This window comes from Neoarius graeffei, chromosome 2 (assembly GCF_027579695.1).
Source record: "Neoarius graeffei isolate fNeoGra1 chromosome 2, fNeoGra1.pri, whole genome shotgun sequence".
Lineage (NCBI taxonomy): Eukaryota > Metazoa > Chordata > Actinopteri > Siluriformes > Ariidae > Neoarius > Neoarius graeffei.
This window is the reverse complement of record NC_083570.1, coordinates 82,805,358-82,826,438: the sequence shown is the minus strand read 5'-3', so window position 1 is coordinate 82,826,438 and position 21,081 is coordinate 82,805,358. Positions and strand designations below refer to the sequence as shown.

The window sequence follows — 21,081 nt, the reverse complement described above, 5'->3', positions numbered from 1 at the left end:
TAGGTCATGTTAATTAATGAATTACTGAAAATTGAAACTTCTGGGATTGGCACAGGTTGAGAATGTAATGCACTTCTTTCTTTCGTTCTTAGAAAAAATACACGAACAAACAGGCACACTCATGGACACAGTTCCCTGTGCATGAATCATCAAAGCCCAACATATCTAAGATTACCCGGCTTAGTCAGACTGACTCAGCTTTTCAGACGCTAAGTTATTTTAGAGCATAGCACAAAAACAGACCTAACTATTGTCCTACACACCAAAGGAACAAAGATTCACACAAATTCGTCTTGAAACAAACCATCTCAGGTCACACAAGGAATGTGCGAGGACGTAACTTTAAACCACACAGCCGTTTCAATACAGAGATACGTGTTTGGTTGGGGAGAGTGATGTGTCACTTTGAGGAATAGAAGAAGGCAGATCTATAAAGTGTGTGTGTGGGGGGGAAATGAACTTAGATATCTAACTTTGCAAATCTGATATGTTAACTAGGCCTCAAAGTTGTTTGGATTGCAGTATAAAGTTTGGGGTGTGAGGAGCAGAGGACAATGCAGTAAGCTGTATCCTGTAATTTACAGGAGACAGGAAAGTACTGCGTATGTGTGTTTTAGTGTGAGTGAGAATGAGTCATTGAGTGAGCGAGAGATGATTCCTAGAAAGCATAATTCTGAGCAGGCAATGAGTGAAATGGTAATCAGGGCAAAAATGCGCTCCAAGTCATCTGAGTGGAAAAACCGCATCTGATTAGAGGGCAGGAATACACTTTAGATCCCGGCCAATATCCATCTCTAAAACTCCACCACGAAGTCTGACCTTCAGCCTGCCCGCCCAGTACATGTCATGTGTGTACGTGTTTTCTTAGCATTAGCCTTCAAACAGACGATACATTTCTAGGAAAGTGTGTTAGAACATGGGCAAGAGGAGCCGCCCTTAACTACCGTTATGGCACCAGTCACGGGGGGCCCATTACCACTAACTTTGTAGCCACGCTTCATAAAGCACAGACAATACAAGACAGCAGGGGAGACGTGCATAATTTTACATCAGGTCCAGGGTTCAAGGAGTTCACAGCAAAAGGGTCGATGAAATCGCCATTGAAGACCATTAATTCCATTAGGCTAAGGATAATAACTTAAAATCGAAAACTTTTTTTTAATAAACAGATAGTGTAAAGGTTACATAAAAATAAAGCTCTAGATATAATCACTGCAAAAAAAAAAAAAATGTGTGCAAATTGCACGTGATGTCATTATAAAAGGCATTCACACAGCAAACAGCAATCATGGTGATGGTAAAGGAGCTTCCTAAAGAAGTTCCACACACAACTCTGCTTAAAAAAATAAAGAAAGGAAACAAATTTCCACTTAAAAGCATTTAGATAAGTCAGAACGCTGCAACAATACAGTACCAGTCAAAAGTTTGGACACATCTTCTATTTCAATGGTTCTTCTTTACTTTTACGAATTAAAAGACACTTCTTCGTGTCTTAAAGTAACGATGGATGTTGTTTCTCTTTACTTACTTGAGCGGTTCTTGACATAATATGGATGACTACAGTTGTGCAATAGGGCTGTTTACGGTATTTTTATTATGTACTGTTGGATCTCAAACGCATTACGAAGGCAAGAAATTGCACTAATTAACTTTAGACGAGGCACCTGTTAATTGAAAAGCATTCCAGGTGACGACGTCATGACGCTGGTTAAGATAATGCCAATAGTGTGCACAAAGCGTCATCAAGGTAAACGCTGGCTACTTTGAAGGACTTAAAATATGAAACATATCTCTTTTTTAACACGTTTTTGTTTACCACATAACTCCATATCTGTTCCACATGTTATTTCATAGTTTTGATGTATTCAGTATTGTTCTACAATGTAGAAAATAGTCAAAGTACAGAAAAACCTATGAATGAATAGGGGTGTACAAACTTTTGACTGGTCAAAAAAAAAAAACTTCAGCAATAATTCAGCTCAACACATTTGGATAAAGAAGGCTTGCACGTACGATCTTAAGAAAAGTATACACATCATTATATCGGGCTACTTCTCTGCAAACGGTACTTGGGCATTACACTCAGTCAAAGGAAACATGAATGGCGCGATGTACCTAAACATGCTAGAGGAAAGTTTCATCTCATCGGCCATGAAAATGAACATAGGGAGCAGATAGATGTTTCAACAAAACAAGAACTCTCTTTTTTTCTGGCCATAATTGCATTGTTTAGACAACAGAGGACAAAATAATGAACAACAGCTGGAATACATGTGACTTCACCCTAAGCAGATGTAACACACCTTTTAATGTCACAAAAATACAAGAGTGCTCTGAGAGCACAATATTCTCTGCTGGCAACTATATCTACGCTATAAATGCTTAATACACCCTCATGAAATTGTCAAAGTACAAGTTTGGTAATCGAGGGCCATAACTCTGGTAATATGCGGCTGAATTGAATGAAACCGCAATATGCGTATTACCGACATATAACAAAGAATCCAGTCAAGTTTCATTCCAAAAATTGTAAGAGGAGTTGATTTCAGAAGGTGAGTACCCTTCCCAGGACGGATGGACGAACGGACATCGCCACGACATAATCCACCTTCGGGCCTTTTGGCCAGCAGGGGATTAAAAACAACCCCAGATCAAAAACGGAAAGGGTCTGTTCTGCAATTGACTGAACAAATAGATTTAACAAAAAAAAAAAATCAGAGCTCTCTTTGTCAAAAGCTAAAGAAAAGAGAAGCCAATGTTCATAAACGTTTATTAAGTAAAAGCCTATTTGTTATTAACTTTTATTTTTAATAAAATAAATATTTTATCGGCGGCACGGTGGTGTAGTGGTTAGCGCTGTCGCCTCACAGCAAGAAGGTCCTGGGTTCGAGCCCCGTGGCCGGCGAGGGCCTTTCTGTGCGGAGTTTGCATGTTCTCCCCGTGTCCGCGTGGGTTTCCTCCGGGTGCTCCGGTTTCCCCCACAGTCCAAAGACATGCAGGTTAGGTTAACTGGTGACTCTAAATTGACCGTAGGTGTGAGTGTGAATGGTTGTGTGTCTATGTGTCAGCCCTGTGATGACCTGGCGACTTGTCCAGGGTGTACCCCGCCTTTCGCCCGTAGTCAGCTGGGATAGGCTCCAGCTTGCCTGCGACCCTGTAGAACAGGATAAAGCGGCTACAGATAATGAGATGAGATGAGAATATTTTATCTAATGAGCTATTCTATTTTACTCCAACTTTTAAAAATGTGGGCAAATAATTACTGTTGGTTATGAAGAAAGTGAAACAAAAGTTATTCTTTTATTTAACAAAAGGAATATTTATGTTGATAAAGAACAGGAAAATAAACGTTGCTTTTTTTTGGTAATAATTTTTTTTCTTTCAAAAATTCTTCTTCTTTCAGCTGCTCTTGTGAGGGGTCACCACAGCGGATCTGTTCTGCATATTTGATTTGGCATAGGTTTTACACCGGATTCCCTTCCTGACACAACCCTCCCCAATCTATCCGGGCTTGGGACCGGCACTAAGTATGCACCATCTTGTACAACCCCTTATTTTACCTAATCTGCACGTCTTCGAACTGTGGGGGAATACGGAGTACCTGGAGGAAACCCATGCAGTTGCAGGGAGAACATGCAAACTCCACACAGAAAGGACCACGTTGGCTGTGAGGTTCGAACCTGGAACCTTCTTGCTGTGAGGCGACAGTGCCCCCCTCCTTTGAGAAATATCATGGGAAAATCAAATCATGAACCCAATATTGTAAATTGGTTGAATTGCTGAATCATGCCTATTTTTAAAGCATATCTATTTAAAAAAAAAAAAACACTGTGCATGTACATTTGAAGATGGCATGTCCACTAGAAGTATGCTGAATAACAAAAGTGTCCGAATACTTATTTCCCCTCACTGGATTTACAGTGCTCATACATCCTTAGTAACTGCCTGGTCAGTGCTGTGGTGGTTTAAATTAGGCTAGTAGTTTGTTTATATTTTGGGAAACAGAACCAGCTAAATACGTTAGAAATGATCACAGGCAGGTACAAGCAAAAGTAATAACTGTGTAAATGTGATTAAACAACAGTTTGATGCGCCTCTCTATCCTTCCATCCATCCATTATCTGTAACACTTATCCTGTGCAGGGTCGCAGGCAAGCTGGAGCCTATCCCAGCTGACTACGGGCGAAAGGCGGGGTACACCCTGGACAAGTCGCCAGATCATCGCAGGGCTGACACATAGACACAGACAACCAATCACACTTACATTCACACTCACGGTCAATTTAGAGCCACCAATTAGCCTAACCTGCATGTCTTTGGACTGTGGGGGAAACCGGAGCACCCGGAGGAAACCCACGCGGACACGGGGAGAACATGCAAACTCCACACAGAAAGGCCCTCGCCGGCCGCTGGGCTCGAACCCGGACCTTCTTGCTGTGAGGCGACAGCACTAACCACTACACCACCGTGCCGCCTGCACCTCTCTAGCAGAGACTAATTATGAACTTGAGTGATGTAGCTGAGGTTGAGGAACAGTCAGAGTTCACAGACCGTGCTGACAGTGCTGGAATTTCTATCTCTGGGTTTCCTAGTAATTCTGATAGGCATAGTGGTAGGGTTCATGTTTAAGCAGTTTTCAGTTCAGGCCAAATCGTACAGATAGTGTTGTTGCTGCACAGGTTACACCCTTACAAAAGGCATATCTGAGTAGGCAGCAAATTCCTAGCCATTACGTGGGACAGAGCTGTCCAACGCCGTCATCGTTTCATGTATACAGTACACAGTAGCCCTGCTCCCTGTTGTTCCATCTTCGTTTCAAAAGGACCCCACCCTTCACACATAAAAGGTATTCAAAACAACACAGCTCATCCTTCGCTCTTTTACATGCGCACATCCTGCTTCTCTTAAGTCTTTCAAGCAGGCGATTCATCAAAGAGGTGAAAAAAACAGGACGCTGAATAATCGACCTTTCCAGAACCAAATGAAAAGCATAAAATTACTACAGATGTTCAATGCATTTGAACAAACTAGAGATTAAAAAAAAAAAAAAAAACACAGAGTGCAGGGCAAAACCTAGAGTGCGGAGTGCTGTGAGAGAACAAAACATTGAAAAGTGATTGACATCAAGACTGTTGCAACAGCCTATAGTCTCAAAAACAGATAAAGCCATTATGATAAAATGGTAAGGAAATCTGTGGTTGAACAGAGATAAGAGACGGGGTTAACACTGTTTTCAAACCTTGTTTTTATTTCTTCGACTCGCAGTACATACGAACAGATGGCATTCTGTCCAATTCTGAGAAGTGTTTTAGTGCAGTTAAGCAACTCTGCCTTATGCCCGATCCTGGCACAGACGACACTGGCACTGGTCTACAGGTGAGGAGGATGCTCGGCGCACAATAATCGACGCAAACATCACAAAAGACTGAAAACAAAACCCTGAAATCCTTCCAGGTGAAGGAAAATAAAATCCCCCAGCACTTAAGCGAGCATTAACACATAGGATGATTATGAACTTGTGCACTTTGGAACGGTTACCAACAGGATAAGTAAGATGTACGCCCTCAGGTTTAACTGAAAACAAAGAAGACTTTGTCCTCTTTGCATGTGAGCTCCACTATTAGAGCCCTCATTTACTGTTTGACTGCCTGTTTCATATTACAACACTGCAACGAAATAACAAATGCTTGGACATGACTGACGATGAACACACGTCATCAGCCGACTCTGTTTTCTTGTATTACAGCGCTGGCAAGATGTAAACAAGCCTGAATGAAGTAATGTCATTGATCGGGAACCTTTTCAAGCTATGTCTCACCAAAGGCTCTGGATAAAATGAAAGGCTAACCTAGGACACAAAAACACACATCTGTAAAACATGCTTAGCTTTAACTCATTTCTGCTGTGTTCGTCTCTTTAGTTTTCTGGTCGAGACTTGAAATGTTCAAGACGACTGAATATAACCTATAATACTGTAATCCCCATTATCACGCAGCATGGGTATGGTATGTACTCCAGTCACTAAGTAAAACCAGGTATGTTTTGACTTTTTTTTTTAACAAGAACACTGAATCTAACCGAAGACTGAGGTTTCATTCAATAATTTCACATGCAATCTATACTATATTACTAAAAGAAGAAGAAGGGAAGAAAAAAAAGGCCAGTGCCTGTTTAATCCTGCTCTCTCACACATTCTTTACTAGGGCTTGACTGCCACCTTGTGGTCACAATCTATACACACTCGCATGAACTCAGCCCATATAGATGCACTTTGTATGGCTATAATTACTGACTGCAGCCTCTCTGTTGCTATGAACAATTTGTCACCACTCTCTACCCTGTGTATCAGCAGAAAGAGATCGCCGCTGAGCATATCAGTGTCACTGGAGTGCTGAGAACGCTCCACCACCCAAATGATATCAGGGCTGATATATACAGCTTGTGAGAATTGCTCTTACAAATAAATAGTCTTCAAAGTGTACTTAAAGCCAGACTGCCTTTCAGATTTTTCAAGTGTAGGTCATAAAAAGAATTTTCCCCGACACCCAGTTATTTTTATTTAGTGGACCAAAAGCTACTGAATTCAAATCATAGACTTCCAATTTTATCTCATCTCATCTCATCATCACTAGCCGCTTTATCCTGTTCTACAGGGTCGCAGGCAAGCTGGAGCCTATCCCAGCTGACTATGGGCGAAAGGCGGGGTACACCCTGGACAAGCCGCCAGATCATCACAGGGCTGACACATAGAGACAAACAACCATTCACACTCATATTCACACCTACGGTCACTCATATTCACACCTACGGCGAAAGGTGGGGTACACCCTGGACTCATCACAGGGCTGACACATAAACACAGACAACCATTCACACCTACGGTCAATTTAGAGTCACCAGTTAACCTAACCTGCATGTCTTTGGACTGTGGGGGAAACCGGAGCACCCGGAGGAAACCCACGCGGACACGGGGAGAACATGCAAACTCCGCACAGAAAGGCCCTCGCCGGCCACGGGGCTCGAACCCGGACCTTCTTGCTGTGAGGCGACAGCGCTAACCACTACACCACTGTGCCGCCCCTTCCAATTTTATAAGTGGGCAATTCCATGTAAATGTCAACCTCACCATGCAAAAATAAAGCAACAATACATCAAAACCACTCCCAGAGATCTCACCTAGGCCTGTATTTTACAGATGTGAATAAGTTGAACCAATTTGTAACCAACCTAATGTGTCACTGTCAGTCTTTCTTTATTATAATGTAAAACCCAAGCTAAAATCAACTTTGATCATGTACAATTCTATATTATTGCCACAAGCCACAGAAATGTATGCTAAAATCCACAAAACAGCAAAACAATAGCCATCCTAAATATTATTAAAGAACTTTGATAGTTTTAGCTGATATTTAGAGAGTTTTTCAAAGGGTTATGGTGGTTAAATTGCTGATTTTCTAAACATATGCCATGTCTATTTCAGACGCGTCACATCCATAACGGAATTTCGTCACATCCATAACGCTGACTTTTCCTTCCGAAACTCTGCATGAAATACAAAATATTTTAAACAAAGATTTTTTAATATTCACCTTGGACCCCTCTATCAAATGGATATCTCCATTTCGACATTAGGTTTACAATTTCACAGAGTTTGATAAAAATGTACAGTCACCCAAGAAAAGTGATACTTTTTCTGTCACGTCCATAACGCATCTTTTATTGGCGTTTTCTGGCATGCCCTAGATGTACTATGGGAATTGTTCTTGTTCTATCACTTCTCCAGTATGGTACAGCCTTAAAATATGCAACACCTGTTTAAATACTGGGAGACAATAAAACATGCACTGGGTCATTTGTTGCCATTTTGAGTTCAAGTGTCACGTCCATAACGCTGGAATTGCTTAATTTTTTAAAATAGAACAATTAATGAATTTAGAGCCACGTGGCCCTAAATTCTCCGCTATTTTTTCTTGCTTCACCATGACCCAATTCAATATACTACATCATGCATCACGTGGTGGGCTTTCCCTGTTCGCGCAAGGCATTGTGGGATACAAATTTGAAACAGGAGAGAAAAATAGAGGATGTGAGTGTGCAAATGAAATGTGAAAGCTCGACTACAGTAACGGAGAGCGAGAAGAAAAGACGTTATGTTGCGAAGGAAAGGAAACGCAGGACCAAACTAATAAATATCGGCGGTCAGCAAGCACCTCGGTGTGATCAGCTGTTTGTTTAGCGACAGAATGATGTAACTGTCAACGCACGGTCAAGGTAAACCTGTAGATGGCAGTAATGCAACACTGTGGATGCCAGCTGCCGTAAAACCCAAAAGAAGAAGGAAAAGAAGAAGAAGGAGGTAAATCTGCACATCCGCACACCGGACTTCCTCTGTCTGCTTGACTGCGCAAAGTGAGCAATTTCATGCACATTATTTGCTAAGGAATCCCCTCAAATTAAACACCTCCCAGCCACAGAATGGTCTGTTTTTTTAAAAAGATATTACAGAAATATACACAGATTATAATGACTGAATTTCAGAGGGAACTAAATTTCACCGGTTTTATGAAATCGAAAGGCCGTCTACTTTTAAGATTAAAGCATATTAAAAGATGGTAAAATTGTGGTATATACGGTATCAGGGCACCTCTTCGAGAACAGTAGCAGATAATAATGGGAGTAAATCATAAATTATGATCGTTGCATCACCATAGATCCATCAACCACTAATAAACAAAGTAATTAATTAATAGTCATATTTAAAAAATAATATAAAATAAAATCAAAGTACAAAAATTATATAATCTGCATTTAATAAGAGACATTCTCAAAAGTCCCTGCAATGGATAGTGAGGACAGCAGAGAGGCTCATCGGGGTTCCTCTCCCAGCCATCTCCCAATTCTATCCTTGACTTGCAAGTGACGGCAAAGCAAAACAGAAACCCGGATGTCGGCCATGCTGGTGGATATACAAATGCAAGGTCAAGCGACATTCCATACAAAACACAGTCACGCGTGTGCAACTCTCTTTGTTTTTCCACTGCTTTAAGCGTTCTTTTAGCTATGTCATATCTTTGTGCTGTATATGGTTGTGGTCACAACAGTACTCATAACCGTGACACTTTCCGATTTTTTAGAATTCCGTCCGTGATTCGGAAAGAGGGCGAGAAAATTCTGAGGCTGAATATGGAGAGGAGACGAGCACGGCTGAACGACATCGGCAGGGCTGATCTAACAGAAGCTAAAACCAAAATAGCTTGTGTCTGCAGTAATCATTTTATCTCAGGTGAGATTCAAAAGCTTTCTCGATAATATCATGGAAGAATTTTATTTCGTCTTGCTGTAATTTTGCTATAAAATGAGCGCTCTCTTGTCGTGGTTCGCTCGGTCGTTGTTATAATTTTAACACGTGTATTACCATTTTGCTTCTAAAGGCCTCTGCATGCTCTTGCGACAAGGCTTTCGCAGATAGCTTTTCGCAGACAGTTGTAATTTATCGTTGAGCGGGGAGTAACAGGCGTGCGCGATGTTATTCACTGGCACAACGCAAGGGGGCGCGAAGTCGCTAGGAGTAGTTGGTGGGTGTGGTTAGTGGAGTGTTTATCCTCCGGTTACTTATAATGACTAGAACTGGAGTCGTATAGATGTACGTACTTCCTCACTTCCTCGATCAACCACTCTTCGTGCTGCTCCATCTTCGCTCGTGTTTTTAAAAATGGCGGTCGTGAAAACAAACCAAACCGGGAAAGTAGGGAAGCGGAAGTGCGTGTACAGCGGATGTAGAGTGGACCAATCAGAGCCCTCTTGTCTGCGACGCTGTCTGCGAGGCTTCTGCGGTGGTCACAATTTTTGGGAGGTGCGCGCAGAGCGTCTGCGAAGGTGGGGGGGCTACGCAGACACTGCCTGCGACGCTATCTGCGAGGACTGGGTTGTCAGCATAAATTGGCCTTAAGAGCGCCAGCAAAATTATACAATAGAAACAATCCAGACTGGGCACCCACTCAGAAAATGGGCTATGTTTCGTCCAAGGTTGGGCTTGATTCTTCGGCAGCCAAACCAGATAGACCGTGATATCTGGGTACTCAATGGTCGGTAGAAGCGTTTTATCTTCAGAAAAGTCTGACTTTTTTAAATAATATGGGCCACAACCACACATATCCATCTTCTCTTTGTATCAAGTCTTCGCTCGACTGTTCAAATCGTAGTAATAATACGGTGCTGGCCCCTCTTCTCTTCACCCTGTACACCAGGGACTTCTGCTACAACTCGGAGCTGTGTCACATTCAGAAGTTTGCCGATGACACAGCCATCGTTGGGCGTATCAGTGACGACAGAGAGGAGGAGTATAGGAGCCTGGTGAGGGACTTTGCTGTGTGGTGCAACAGGAACCATCTGCAGCTCAACACCTCGAAGACCAAGGAGCTGGTCATTGACTTTGGGAGGTCCAGACCAAGGTCACGACCAGTTCTGATCGAGGGAGTCGAGGTGGAGGCTGTGGATTCCTACAAGTACCTCGGGCTGTGGCTGGACAGCAAGCTGGACTGGACTTGCAACATCAAACACTTATACAGGAAGGGACGGAGCAGGCTATACTTCCTGAGGAGGCTGCGGTCCTTTAACATCTGCAGGAAACTCCTGTGGATGTTCTATCAGTCTGTGGTTGCCAGTGTCCTGTTTTACACCGTGGTGTGCTGGGGGGGCAGCATATCCAAGGACACATCCAGGCTGGACAAACTGATCAGGCGGGCCGGCTCTGTGGTCGGCATGAAGCTGGACTCTCTGGTGACGGTGGCAGAGACGAGGACTACGGACAAACTACTGAACATCATGGACGGTGCCAGTCACCCTCTGCACACCGTCATCAGCAACCAGAGGAGCCTGTTCAGTGACAGAATGCTCCTTCCCAAGTGCAGGACGAACAGACTCAAAAACTCATTTGTCCCTCACGCCATCAGACTGTACAACTCCTCTCTGGGGGGCAGGAGGGGGCACAGGAGGACAGAGGACGGGAAGGAGCAGTAGCCTAGCCTGACAAAAAGCAATACCGGACAATGTGCAATATAAAGTGCAATATCTCTCCTGCTGCCGCCCCCCCTTTTTTCCCTCCTTCCCCATGTCTTATTCTTTTTATATTTGTATATGTAAATAATTTATTTTAATTTATCTAGAAGTTTTCTCTATTTATTTTCTGTTTATCTGTAATGATTCTGCTGAAATCTTAATTTCCCTGAGGGAACCCGCCCAAAGGGATCAATAAAGTTTTATCTTATCTAATCTCTAAAATTCAGTGGCTACCATCCTAGTTGCTTTGTATATTCACCATCATGGCGGACGCTCATGACGTAGTACATTTTGATCACGTGGTTGCAAGTCATCTATAACTCTATAAGAAGCACATCGTCTGCCGTGCCAACAGCGTAGTGCAGGACAAGTCCCACCCATCACATGCACTGTTCTCCCTCCTGACATTTGGCAGAAAGTACCGTAGCATCCGAGTCGTCACTGCAACAGCTTCTTCCCCCAGGCAGTCAGAGTCCTCAACTCACTGTTACCCCTGAAGAACTGACGGTTCAAACTGAAACTACAGTTTCTCATCTATTTGCACTACACTGCCCATTTGCACACACATGCACAATGCTCACTTTGCACTTGTCTTGTCTCCTTTTAATATCCTGGTAAAACCTGAACTCTTCACACTGAACTACAGTATTTGCACTAAAATGAACAGTTGCATGCAAATGCACAACGCCACTTTGCACTTGTCTTTGCCTCGTCATTTATATTGTTTATTGCTCTTAGATAGCTATATGTTTGGATCGCTAGAGGTCTACTTAGATAGCTATAGATAGTTATTTAGAGCCCTTGTTTTATAATCTTCTATTTTCTCTATAAACGCATCACGGGGAGCCTGACGGAAACAGTGTTTCAATGCACTGTGTACTTATATATGGACATATTGACATTCATGCTCTCTTGGATCTTGATGACAAATTTATAATTAAATGTAATTGTTCCAAGTTCAACCATAAATCTCATCTCATATCTGTAGCCGCTTTATCCTGTTCTACAGGGTCGCAGGCAAGTTGGAGCCTATCCCAGCTGACTACGGGCGAAAGGCGGGGTACACCCTGGACAAGTCGCCAGGTCATCACAGGGCTGACACATAGACACAGACAACCATTCACACTCACATTCACACCTACGGTCAATTTAGAGTCACCAGTTAACCTAACCTGCATGTCTTTGGACTGTGGGGGAAACCGGAGCACCCGGAGGAAACCCATGCGGACATGGGGAGAACATGCAAACTCCGCACAGAAAGGCCCTCGCCGGCCACAGGGCTCGAACCCGGACCTTCTTGCTGTGAGGCGACAGCGCTAACCACTACACCACCGTGCCGCCCTCAACTATAAATCCTACGCCCAAATACAACTTTGTTGAGTAGATGGAAAAAAGGAAAAAGACAGCAAGAAGTGTCAATCCCGAATCTGTGCATCATCCATTCTGTCAACATCCATTTTGAAATTAAAGTCTTTCAAGTCTAACTTTACTGAAAAAAAAAATTCCCCATGTAAAAAAGCCATTCAAAATTTGAATTCTCTCTCTCTCTCATTTTCCAATTTAAACAGTTAAACGGAAAGTGTGAAAATCCTAAATCTAAAGAAGGCTTTTTTTTTCATCCACATGCAAAGATCACCAGCAGGGTGAGATATAAGGATTCGAACAGGTAAAATGTGAGGAAAAGAGCTAAAAGAAGGCAGAAAAATGGGATTGTTGGCGTGCAGATAGTTAAAAGATTTGAAGACAAAAATCACACTCACACCCAGGGCCGACTCATATCAGTGAGCTAGCAGGGCTAAGCCTTCCTCATCTCATCTCATTATCTCTAGCCGCTTTATCCTTCTACAGGGTCACAGGCAAGCTGGAGCCTATCCCAGCTGACTACGGGCGAAAGGCGGGGTACACCCTGGACAAGTCGCCAGGTCATCACAGGGCTGACGCATAGACACAGACAACCATTCACACTCACACCTACGGTCAATTTAGAGTCACCAGTTAACCTAACCTGCATGTCTTTGGACTGTGGGGGAAACCGGAGCACCCGGAGGAAACCCACGCGGACACGGGGAGAACATGCAAACTCCACACAGAAAGGCCCTCGCCAGCCACGGGGCTCGAACCCGGACCTTCTTGCTGTGAGGCGACAGCGCTAACCACTACACCACCGTGCCGCCCCGGCTAAGCCTTCCTGTCTTTCAAAAATAAAATAAAGTCAATATAAGGCTTCATATTTTGGACATCCATGTCATCTTATCTGCGTTTAGCAAACACTTTAAGGAGGATTATTTAGATTTTTTTTTAACCGAGTGCAACACCACCACTAGCAGTCGTACCAAAAAAAAGAAAAGAACCCACACAGAGATAGTGGGCTCACTGTAACGAGCCTAGTGCTGTACGCAGAAATACTCTCTGCTGTAGGTTCATGCAGCCAATCAGAGGCAGCCGTGATAACACAGTGTGACACGCCAACCTAGTTTTGCACTTCAATGGGCTAATATATTCTGGCCCATGATGGTGATGTTTCTGTAATACATCACCAGTAAGTGTATTACAGACTCGGTCACAGGTGTAATATATGTGAACGAAGTGGATTATTTACTCCATCACTATTTTTCTGCTAAAATACTGTATGATTAGAGGAGAAACTGAAAGTTGATAGATTGAGTACACAATTTATAATCACAGTACAAATTACACAAAAGGTCAGGTGACAAAGCCGTAAGTTCAAAGCTTTTTTTTTTAACAAAACGGTTACAACTTTGTGTACCGTGTTTGTTATTCAAACTAAACAGTTCAGATTCAAATGCCAAAAGTTGTACGTTAATTTTTAAATGATATACGAGTTATATATTATTCACTAACGGGAAGAATTTACCGCCAGCCACCACTGATATGTCTTCCAGTTTCAGTGTAGTGAAACGTTCAGCCATGAGCATCTGCAGGTTTCTGCCAAGATTGCAACTTGAGAAGGAAAGGAAAAGTGGATAACAATCTGAAACATCAGATTCAGAGCCTAGACTGTCCCAAAAAATAGAGAAAATGCTGCATTTTGTAAATTTATGGCAAGCCAATAAAGGATTAAAATTTTTTTTGTTGAATTTACTTTCTTTCAATTTCAAAAGAGATTATGAACTGAATGGATAATCCAACAATTATTTGGGTTCAACCTTACTAGTATGAATAAGAAAACGGTTTGCTATGAGATTGTCGAGGTGATCACTGTCTCATACCTAGCTCCTCTGTGCACATGACTGTGTGAAAGGACTGTGGTACATGTCATCAAAATACCAGGTACATAATTATTTTTTAAAAAATAATAAATAAATAAATAAAATAAAAAAGCTAACCCTAGAGAAGAAGCAGCTTTGGGACCAAAAGGTTGCCGGTTCGATTCCCTGGACCAGCAGGAATGGCTGAAATACCCTGGAGCAAGGCACCTAATCCCCAACTGCTCCCCAGGCTACTCTGGATATGTTGTGTGTCGCTCTGGATGAGAGCGTCTGCTAATTCATGTAACTAATGTAATATAAGAAACCCATACATAAAGTTTGCATCCCTACTGATTTTACCACCAAGGAAGGAAGATCCACTGTCGAAAATTATTCATTCTGTAATTGGTCACTCCAACAGAGCCCTTACAGGTGAAGAGACGGCTCAAGCTCCTGAAACTACAACCCCAATTCCAGAAAAGTTGGGACGCTGTGTAAACTGTAAATAAAAACAGAACATAATAATTTTCAAGTCATGGAAACCCTATATTTCATTGAAAATAGTACAAAGACAATATATCAAATGTTGAAACAGAATTTTTTTTTTAAAAAATGTGTGCTCATTTTGAATTTGATGTCAGCAACACGTTTCAGAAAAGTTGGGACAGGGGCAACAAAAGACTGAAAAAGTTGTGCAATGCAAAAAAAAAACCCTCATTAGGTTAATTGACAGCAGATCAGTAACATGATTGGGTATAAAAAGAGCATCCCAGAGAGGTGGAGTCTCTCAGAAGTAAAGATGGGGAGGGGTTCACCGCTCTGTGAAAGACTGCGTGGGCAAACAGTGCAACAATTTAAGAATAACCTTCCTCAATGTAAAATTGCAAAGAATTTGTGGATCACATCATCTATGGTACATAATATCACTAAAAGATTCAGAGAATCTGGAGAAATCTCTGTATGCAAGAGACAAGGCTGAACACTGACACTGGATGCCTGTGATCTTCAGGCCCTCAGGAGACACTGCATTAAAAGCAGACACGTGTCTGTAGTGGAAATCACTGTATGGGCTCAGGAACACTTCAGAAAACCATCGTCTGTGAAAACAGTTCATTACTGCATCCACAAATGCAAGTTAAACCAGATATAAACAATATCCAGAAACACCGCCACCTTCTCTAGGCCCAAGCTCTTTTATGATTGACTGCGACAAAACAGAAAATTGTCCCAAGGTCTGACAAATCAAAAGTAGAATTTTTTCTACGTTTGATTTTTTCTACTTTTGATTTGCCACCATGTCCTCCAGGCTAAAGAGGAAAAGGAACATCTGACTTGTTATCAGTGCACAGTTCAAAAGGCAGCATCTGTGATGGTATGAGGGTGCATTAGTGCACATGACATGGGTAGCTTGTACATCTGGGAAGGCATCATTAATGATGAATGATAAATACATGTTTCAGCGCAACATGCCGCCATCCAGATTTTTCAGGGAAGGCCTTCCTTCTTTCAGCAAGACAATGCCAAACCGATTTCTGCACATATTAAAACTGCATGGCTCCATAGTAAAAGAGTCCAGGTGCTAAACTGGCCTGCCTGCAGTCCAGATCTGCCTCCCATTTAAAACATTTGGCGCATTATGAAGTGCAAAATATGACAAAGGAGACCCCTAACTGTTGAGCAAATGAAATTGTATATCAGGAAAAAATGGGACAAGATTTCTCTTTCAAAACTACAGCAATTGGTCTCCTCAGTTCCCAAACTTTCCAGATTTGTTGTTGTTAAAAGTAGAGGTGATGCAACACAGTGGTAAATATGCCCCTGTCCTAACTTTTTTGAAATGTGTTGCTGGCAATAAATTCAAGATGTGCCTCTATTTTTCAAAAAACAATAAAATTTCTCAGTTTCAACATTTGATATGTTGTCTTTGTACTATTTTCATTAAAATATAGGATTTCCATGATTTCCAATTATCGCATTGTTTTTATTTACAGTTTACACAGCGTCCCAACTTTTTTGGAATTGGGGTTGTATAAGTGTTTTTTGCTATATAGACAGCACGTGAGTAAACATAGCGATGAAAACATTTCGTAACTAAAGTGTATATTGTCTGTGAAAATTCTCAGTCATCCATGTACATAGTAATCTGTGGTTGGTAGAAGAGAGCAACTGGACTTGCTTGAAGATTCTTGAAAACGTTTCACCTCTCATCCGGAAGGAAAGGAAGCCTTTCGGATGAGAGGTGAAATGTTTTCAAGAATCTTCAAGCAAGTCCAGTTGCTCTCTTCTACCAACCACAGATTAAAGTGTGTATTGTTTCACATTTACAATCCACATACAGTATTACATTGTGGATTCGCCTTACCACATGTGGCATGTCAGAAAAGGTTTTGCCTCAATCAGCTACTGTATTATCACATTGTTTTTGAGAGTTAAGACCAAAATAACACTCTGACTTGCTTTATATATCCTGGCGCCGGTGCCTTTTATTGATGGATGTTCCACTGACGAGAACTGTCAAAAGCTCTTATAGGTATGTGTACATGGAAAAAGGCCAGTGAGTGGGGCTTCGGTGCAGGCTTACCAACTAGCCTGAGTGAGAACAATACTTACTCCATGGATACACGAAACTGCACAGTGTCTGCTGGCTGAGGTTTCCCCGGTCTGACCAGCGTCATGCTGAAGGTGGGCCGGAATATCCTCAGCTGAGGGTTACCCAACTGGTAAATAGGATAACTGAACAAGACAAGAAAACATATGGATAAATATAAAGTAATTTTATTTGTATAAGTAGCAGGGTTAAATATGCTCCCCTAAATTTCCCCACTAAAGTTGCGCATCTTTTGCATTTTCCCATGTTTCTGGAGTCCAGTAGTGGGGTGCGGCGTGGATGTGGCATATGTGGTTCCTACAACAGGGACCCCTTAAGTTTTAATGTTACCTCTTTTGCGACTGTCTCAAAACAGAGGGAGAGCAATAAGACACCAAAACCCAGGTTGGTTGTTGTGTCATCTCTCTAACACAACACAACGCAAAGATAGAGAGGGAGGGGAGAGATCACCTCTGTTATGGGTTGTTTTACAATCAGGGTACAAAGTTTGTGTCACAGGGGTCCAAAATTCAAACTGATTCAAACTGGTTCTTGTACCAGTTTTTAAGTGAAGGACAAGTTAAAGAACAGATTTCAGGTAATTTTTTGACATATGTGTATGGTAGTTTTGTGTAATCTGCTATAAGATAAAGAAGATTAAGTGTAGCTTTAAGCAGGGCTGGGAGAAACAAATGAAGTGATTCTCGGAGAGGACTTTTTTTTTTTGACAATTCAGAATCCACCTTATTGTGGTGGAGGGGTTTGTGTGCTTGAATGATCCTAGGAGCTATGTTGTCGGGGGCATTATGCCCCTGTCAGGGTTTCCCAAGGCAGACAGGTCCTAGGTGACAGGCCAGACTAAGAGCAGTTCACCAAAACCCCTATGGAGAAAAATCCGAGGACCGTGACGTCGCCCGGGATGACGCAGCCGGGGCCCCACCCTGGAGCCAGGCCCGGGGTTGGGGCTCGTATGCGAGCGCTTGGTGGCCGGGCCTTTGCCCATGGGGCCCGGCCGGGCTCAGCCCGAAGAGCTGACGTGGGCCCGACCTCCTGTGGGTTCACCACCCACAGAGGTAGCAGTAGGGGACTGGTGCAATGTGGATTGGGTGGCAGTCGAAGGCAGGGGCCTCGACGACCTGATCCCCGGACACAGCGGCTGGCTGTTGGGACATGGAATGTCACTTCGCTGGGGGGGAAAGAGCCTGAGCTTGTGCGGGAGGTTGAGAGGTACCGGCTAGAGATAGTCGGGCTCACCTCCACGCACAGCTTGGGCTCTGGAACCCAGCTCCTCGAGAGGGGCTGGACTCTCCACTTCTCTGGAGTCGCCCGTGGTGAGCGGCGGCGGGCTGGTGTGGGCTTGCTTATAGCTCCCCAGCTCAGCCGCCATGTGTTGGAGTTTACCCCAGTGAACGAGAGGGTCGCCTCGCTGCACCTTCGGATTGGGGAGAGGGCTCTTGCTGTTGTTTGTGCCTATGGCCCAAATAGCAGTATAGAGTATCCGGCCTTCTTGGAGTCCCTGGGAGAGGTACTGAGGAGTGCTCAGACTGGGGACTCCATTGTGTTACTGGGGGACTTCAATGCTCACGTGGGAGATGACAGTGACACCTGGAGGGGCGTGGTTGGGAGGAACGGCCTCCCCGATCTGAACCCGAGTGGTGTTTTGTTATTGGACTTCTGTGCTAGTCATGGTTTGTCCATAACGAACACCATGTTCGAGCATAGGGGTGTCCATAAGTGCACGTGGCACCAGGACACCTTAGGTCGGAGGTCAATGATAGACCTTGTAGTCGTTTCATCTGATCTCCGGCCCTATGTCTTGGACACTCGGGTGAAGAGAGGGGCTGAGCTGTCAACTGATCACCACCTGGTGGTGAGTTGGATCCGCTGGCGGAGGAGGAAGCTGGACAGACCTGGCAGGCCCAAACGTATGGTGAGGGTCTGCTGGGAACGTCTGGCCGAGCACTCTGTCGGGGAGGTCTTTAACTCCCACCTCCGGGAGAGCTTTTCCCAGCTTCCGAGGGAGGCGGGGGACATTGAGTCTGAGTGGACCATGTTCTCTACCTCCATTGTGGACGCAGCTGTTCAGAGCTGTGGCCGCAAGGTCTCCGGTGCCTGTCGTGGCGGCAATCCCCGAACCCGGTGGTGGACACCAGAAGTAAGGGATGCCGTCAAGCTGAAGAAGGAGTCCTATCGGGCCATGTTAACCTCCAGGACTCCCGAGGCAGCTGACGGGTATCGGCAGGCCAGGCGTGCTGCAGCTCGGGCAGTTGCGGAGGCAAAAACTCGGAACTGGGAGGAGTTCGGGGAGGCCATGGAGAAGGACTATCGGTCGGCCTCGAAGAAATTCTGGCAAACCGTCCGGCGCCTCAGGAGGGGGAAGCAGTACTCTGCCAACACTGTTTACAGTGCGGGTGGGGAGCTGTTGACCTCGACTGGGGACATTGTCGGGCGGTGGAAGGAATACTTTGAGGATCTCCTCAATCCCACCGTCATGTCTTCCACTGAGGAGACTGAGGCTGATGACTCAGAGGTGGACTCGTCCATTACCCAAGCCGAAGTCACTGAGGTGGTTTGCAAGCTCCTCGGTGGCAAGGCACCGGGGGTGGATGAGATCCGCCCTGAGTATCTCAAGTCTCTGGATGTTGTGGGGCTGTCTTGGTTGACACGCCTCTGCAACATCGCGTGGCGGTCAGGGACAGTGCCTCTGGAGTGGCAGACTGGGGTGGTGGTCCCTCTTTTTAAGAAAGGGGACCGGAGAGTGTGCCCCAATTATAGGGGAATCACACTTCTCAGCCTCCCAGGGAAGGTTTACTCCAGGGTACTGGAGAGGAGAATTCGACCAATAGTCGAACCTCGGATCCAGGAGGAACAATGCGGTTTTCGTCCTGGTCGCGGAACACTGGACCAGCTCTATACCCTTCATAGGGTGCTCGAGGGTTCATGGGAGTTTGCCCAACCAGTCCACATGTGCTTTGTGGATCTGGAGAAGGCATTCGACCGTGTCCCCCGTAGTATTCTGTGGGGGGTGCTTCGGGAGTATGGGGTTCGGGGCTCTTTGCTAAGGGCTGTCCGGTCCCTGTACGAACGGAGCAGGAGTCTGGTTCGCATTGCCGGCAGTAAGTCAGACCTGTTCCCAGTGCATGTTGGACTCCGGCAGGGCTGCCCTTTGTCACCGGTTCTGTTCATAATTTTTATGGACAGAATTTCTAGGCGCAGCCAGGGGCCAGAAGGAATCCTGTTTGGGAACCACAGGATTTCATCTCTGCTTTTTGCGGATGATGTTGTCCTGTTGGCTTCTTCAAACCAGGACCTTCAGCATGCACTGGGGCGGTTTGCAGTCGAGTGTGAAGCGGCTGGGATGAGAATCAGCACCTCCAAGTCCGAGGCCATGGTTCTCGACCGGAAAAGGGTGGCTTGCCCTCTCCAGGTTGGTGGAGAAGTTCTGCCTCAAGTGGAGGAGTTTAAGTATCTCGGGATCTTGTTCACGAGTGAGGGAAGGATGGAGCGTGAGATCGACAGGCGGATCGGTGCAGCCTCCGCAGTGATGCGGTCGCTTTACCGGTCCGTTGTGGTGAAGAAGGAGCTGAGCCAAAAGGCGAAGCTCTCAATTTACCGGTCGATCTACGTTCCGACTCTCACCTATGGTCATGAGCTTTGGGTAATGACCGAAAGGACAAGATCGCGGATACAAGCGGCCGAAATGAGTTTCCTTCGCAGGGTGGCTGGGCGCTCCCTTAGAGATAGGGTGAGAAGCACAGTCACTCGGGAGGAGCTCAGAGTAGAGCCGCTGCTGCTCCACATCGAGAGGAATCAGCTGAGGTGGCTCGGGCATCTTTTTCGGATGCCTCCTGGACGCCTCCCTGGGGAGGTGTTCCAGGCATGTCCCCCCGGGAGGAGGCCCCGGGGAAGACCCAGGACACGCTGGAGGGACTATGTCTCTCGGCTGGCCTGGGAACGCCTCGGTGTTCTTCCCGAGGAGCTGGCCGAGGTGTCTGGGGAAAGGGAAGTTTGGGCTTCCCTGCTTAGACTGCTGCCTCCGCGACCCGGTCCCGGATAAAGCGGAAGAAGACGAGACGAGACGAGACGAGAATTCAGAATCCACTACTTCCATAGTGCTTTTAAATATAAGGCTGTAAGCTTTGTGTTAGTTGTCTGTAATATTTATGTCCTAATATCTTGACCACATTTTAGGATGAAAATAATCATTTTAGATATGTTATTTTATAT

At 44.6% G+C, this 21,081-nt stretch overlaps 1 protein-coding gene across 3 annotated transcripts in view; it reads right to left on the bottom strand.

Moving 5' to 3' along the window:
- mrpl23 (mitochondrial ribosomal protein L23) overlaps positions 1 to 21,081 on the bottom strand; it is a 62,520-nt gene that overhangs the window by 33,446 nt on the left and 7,993 nt on the right. For 2 of the 3 annotated variants that reach the window (XM_060915077.1, XM_060915075.1), the window contains exon 2: positions 16,878 to 17,000. In XM_060915077.1, the coding sequence (XP_060771060.1) occupies positions 16,878 to 16,942 (65 nt within the window). In that variant the 5' untranslated portion in view covers positions 16,943 to 17,000. Of the gene's footprint in view, positions 1 to 16,877; positions 17,006 to 21,081 lie in introns of all 3 variants that reach the window. The other variant, XM_060915076.1, reaches the window with a different exon arrangement.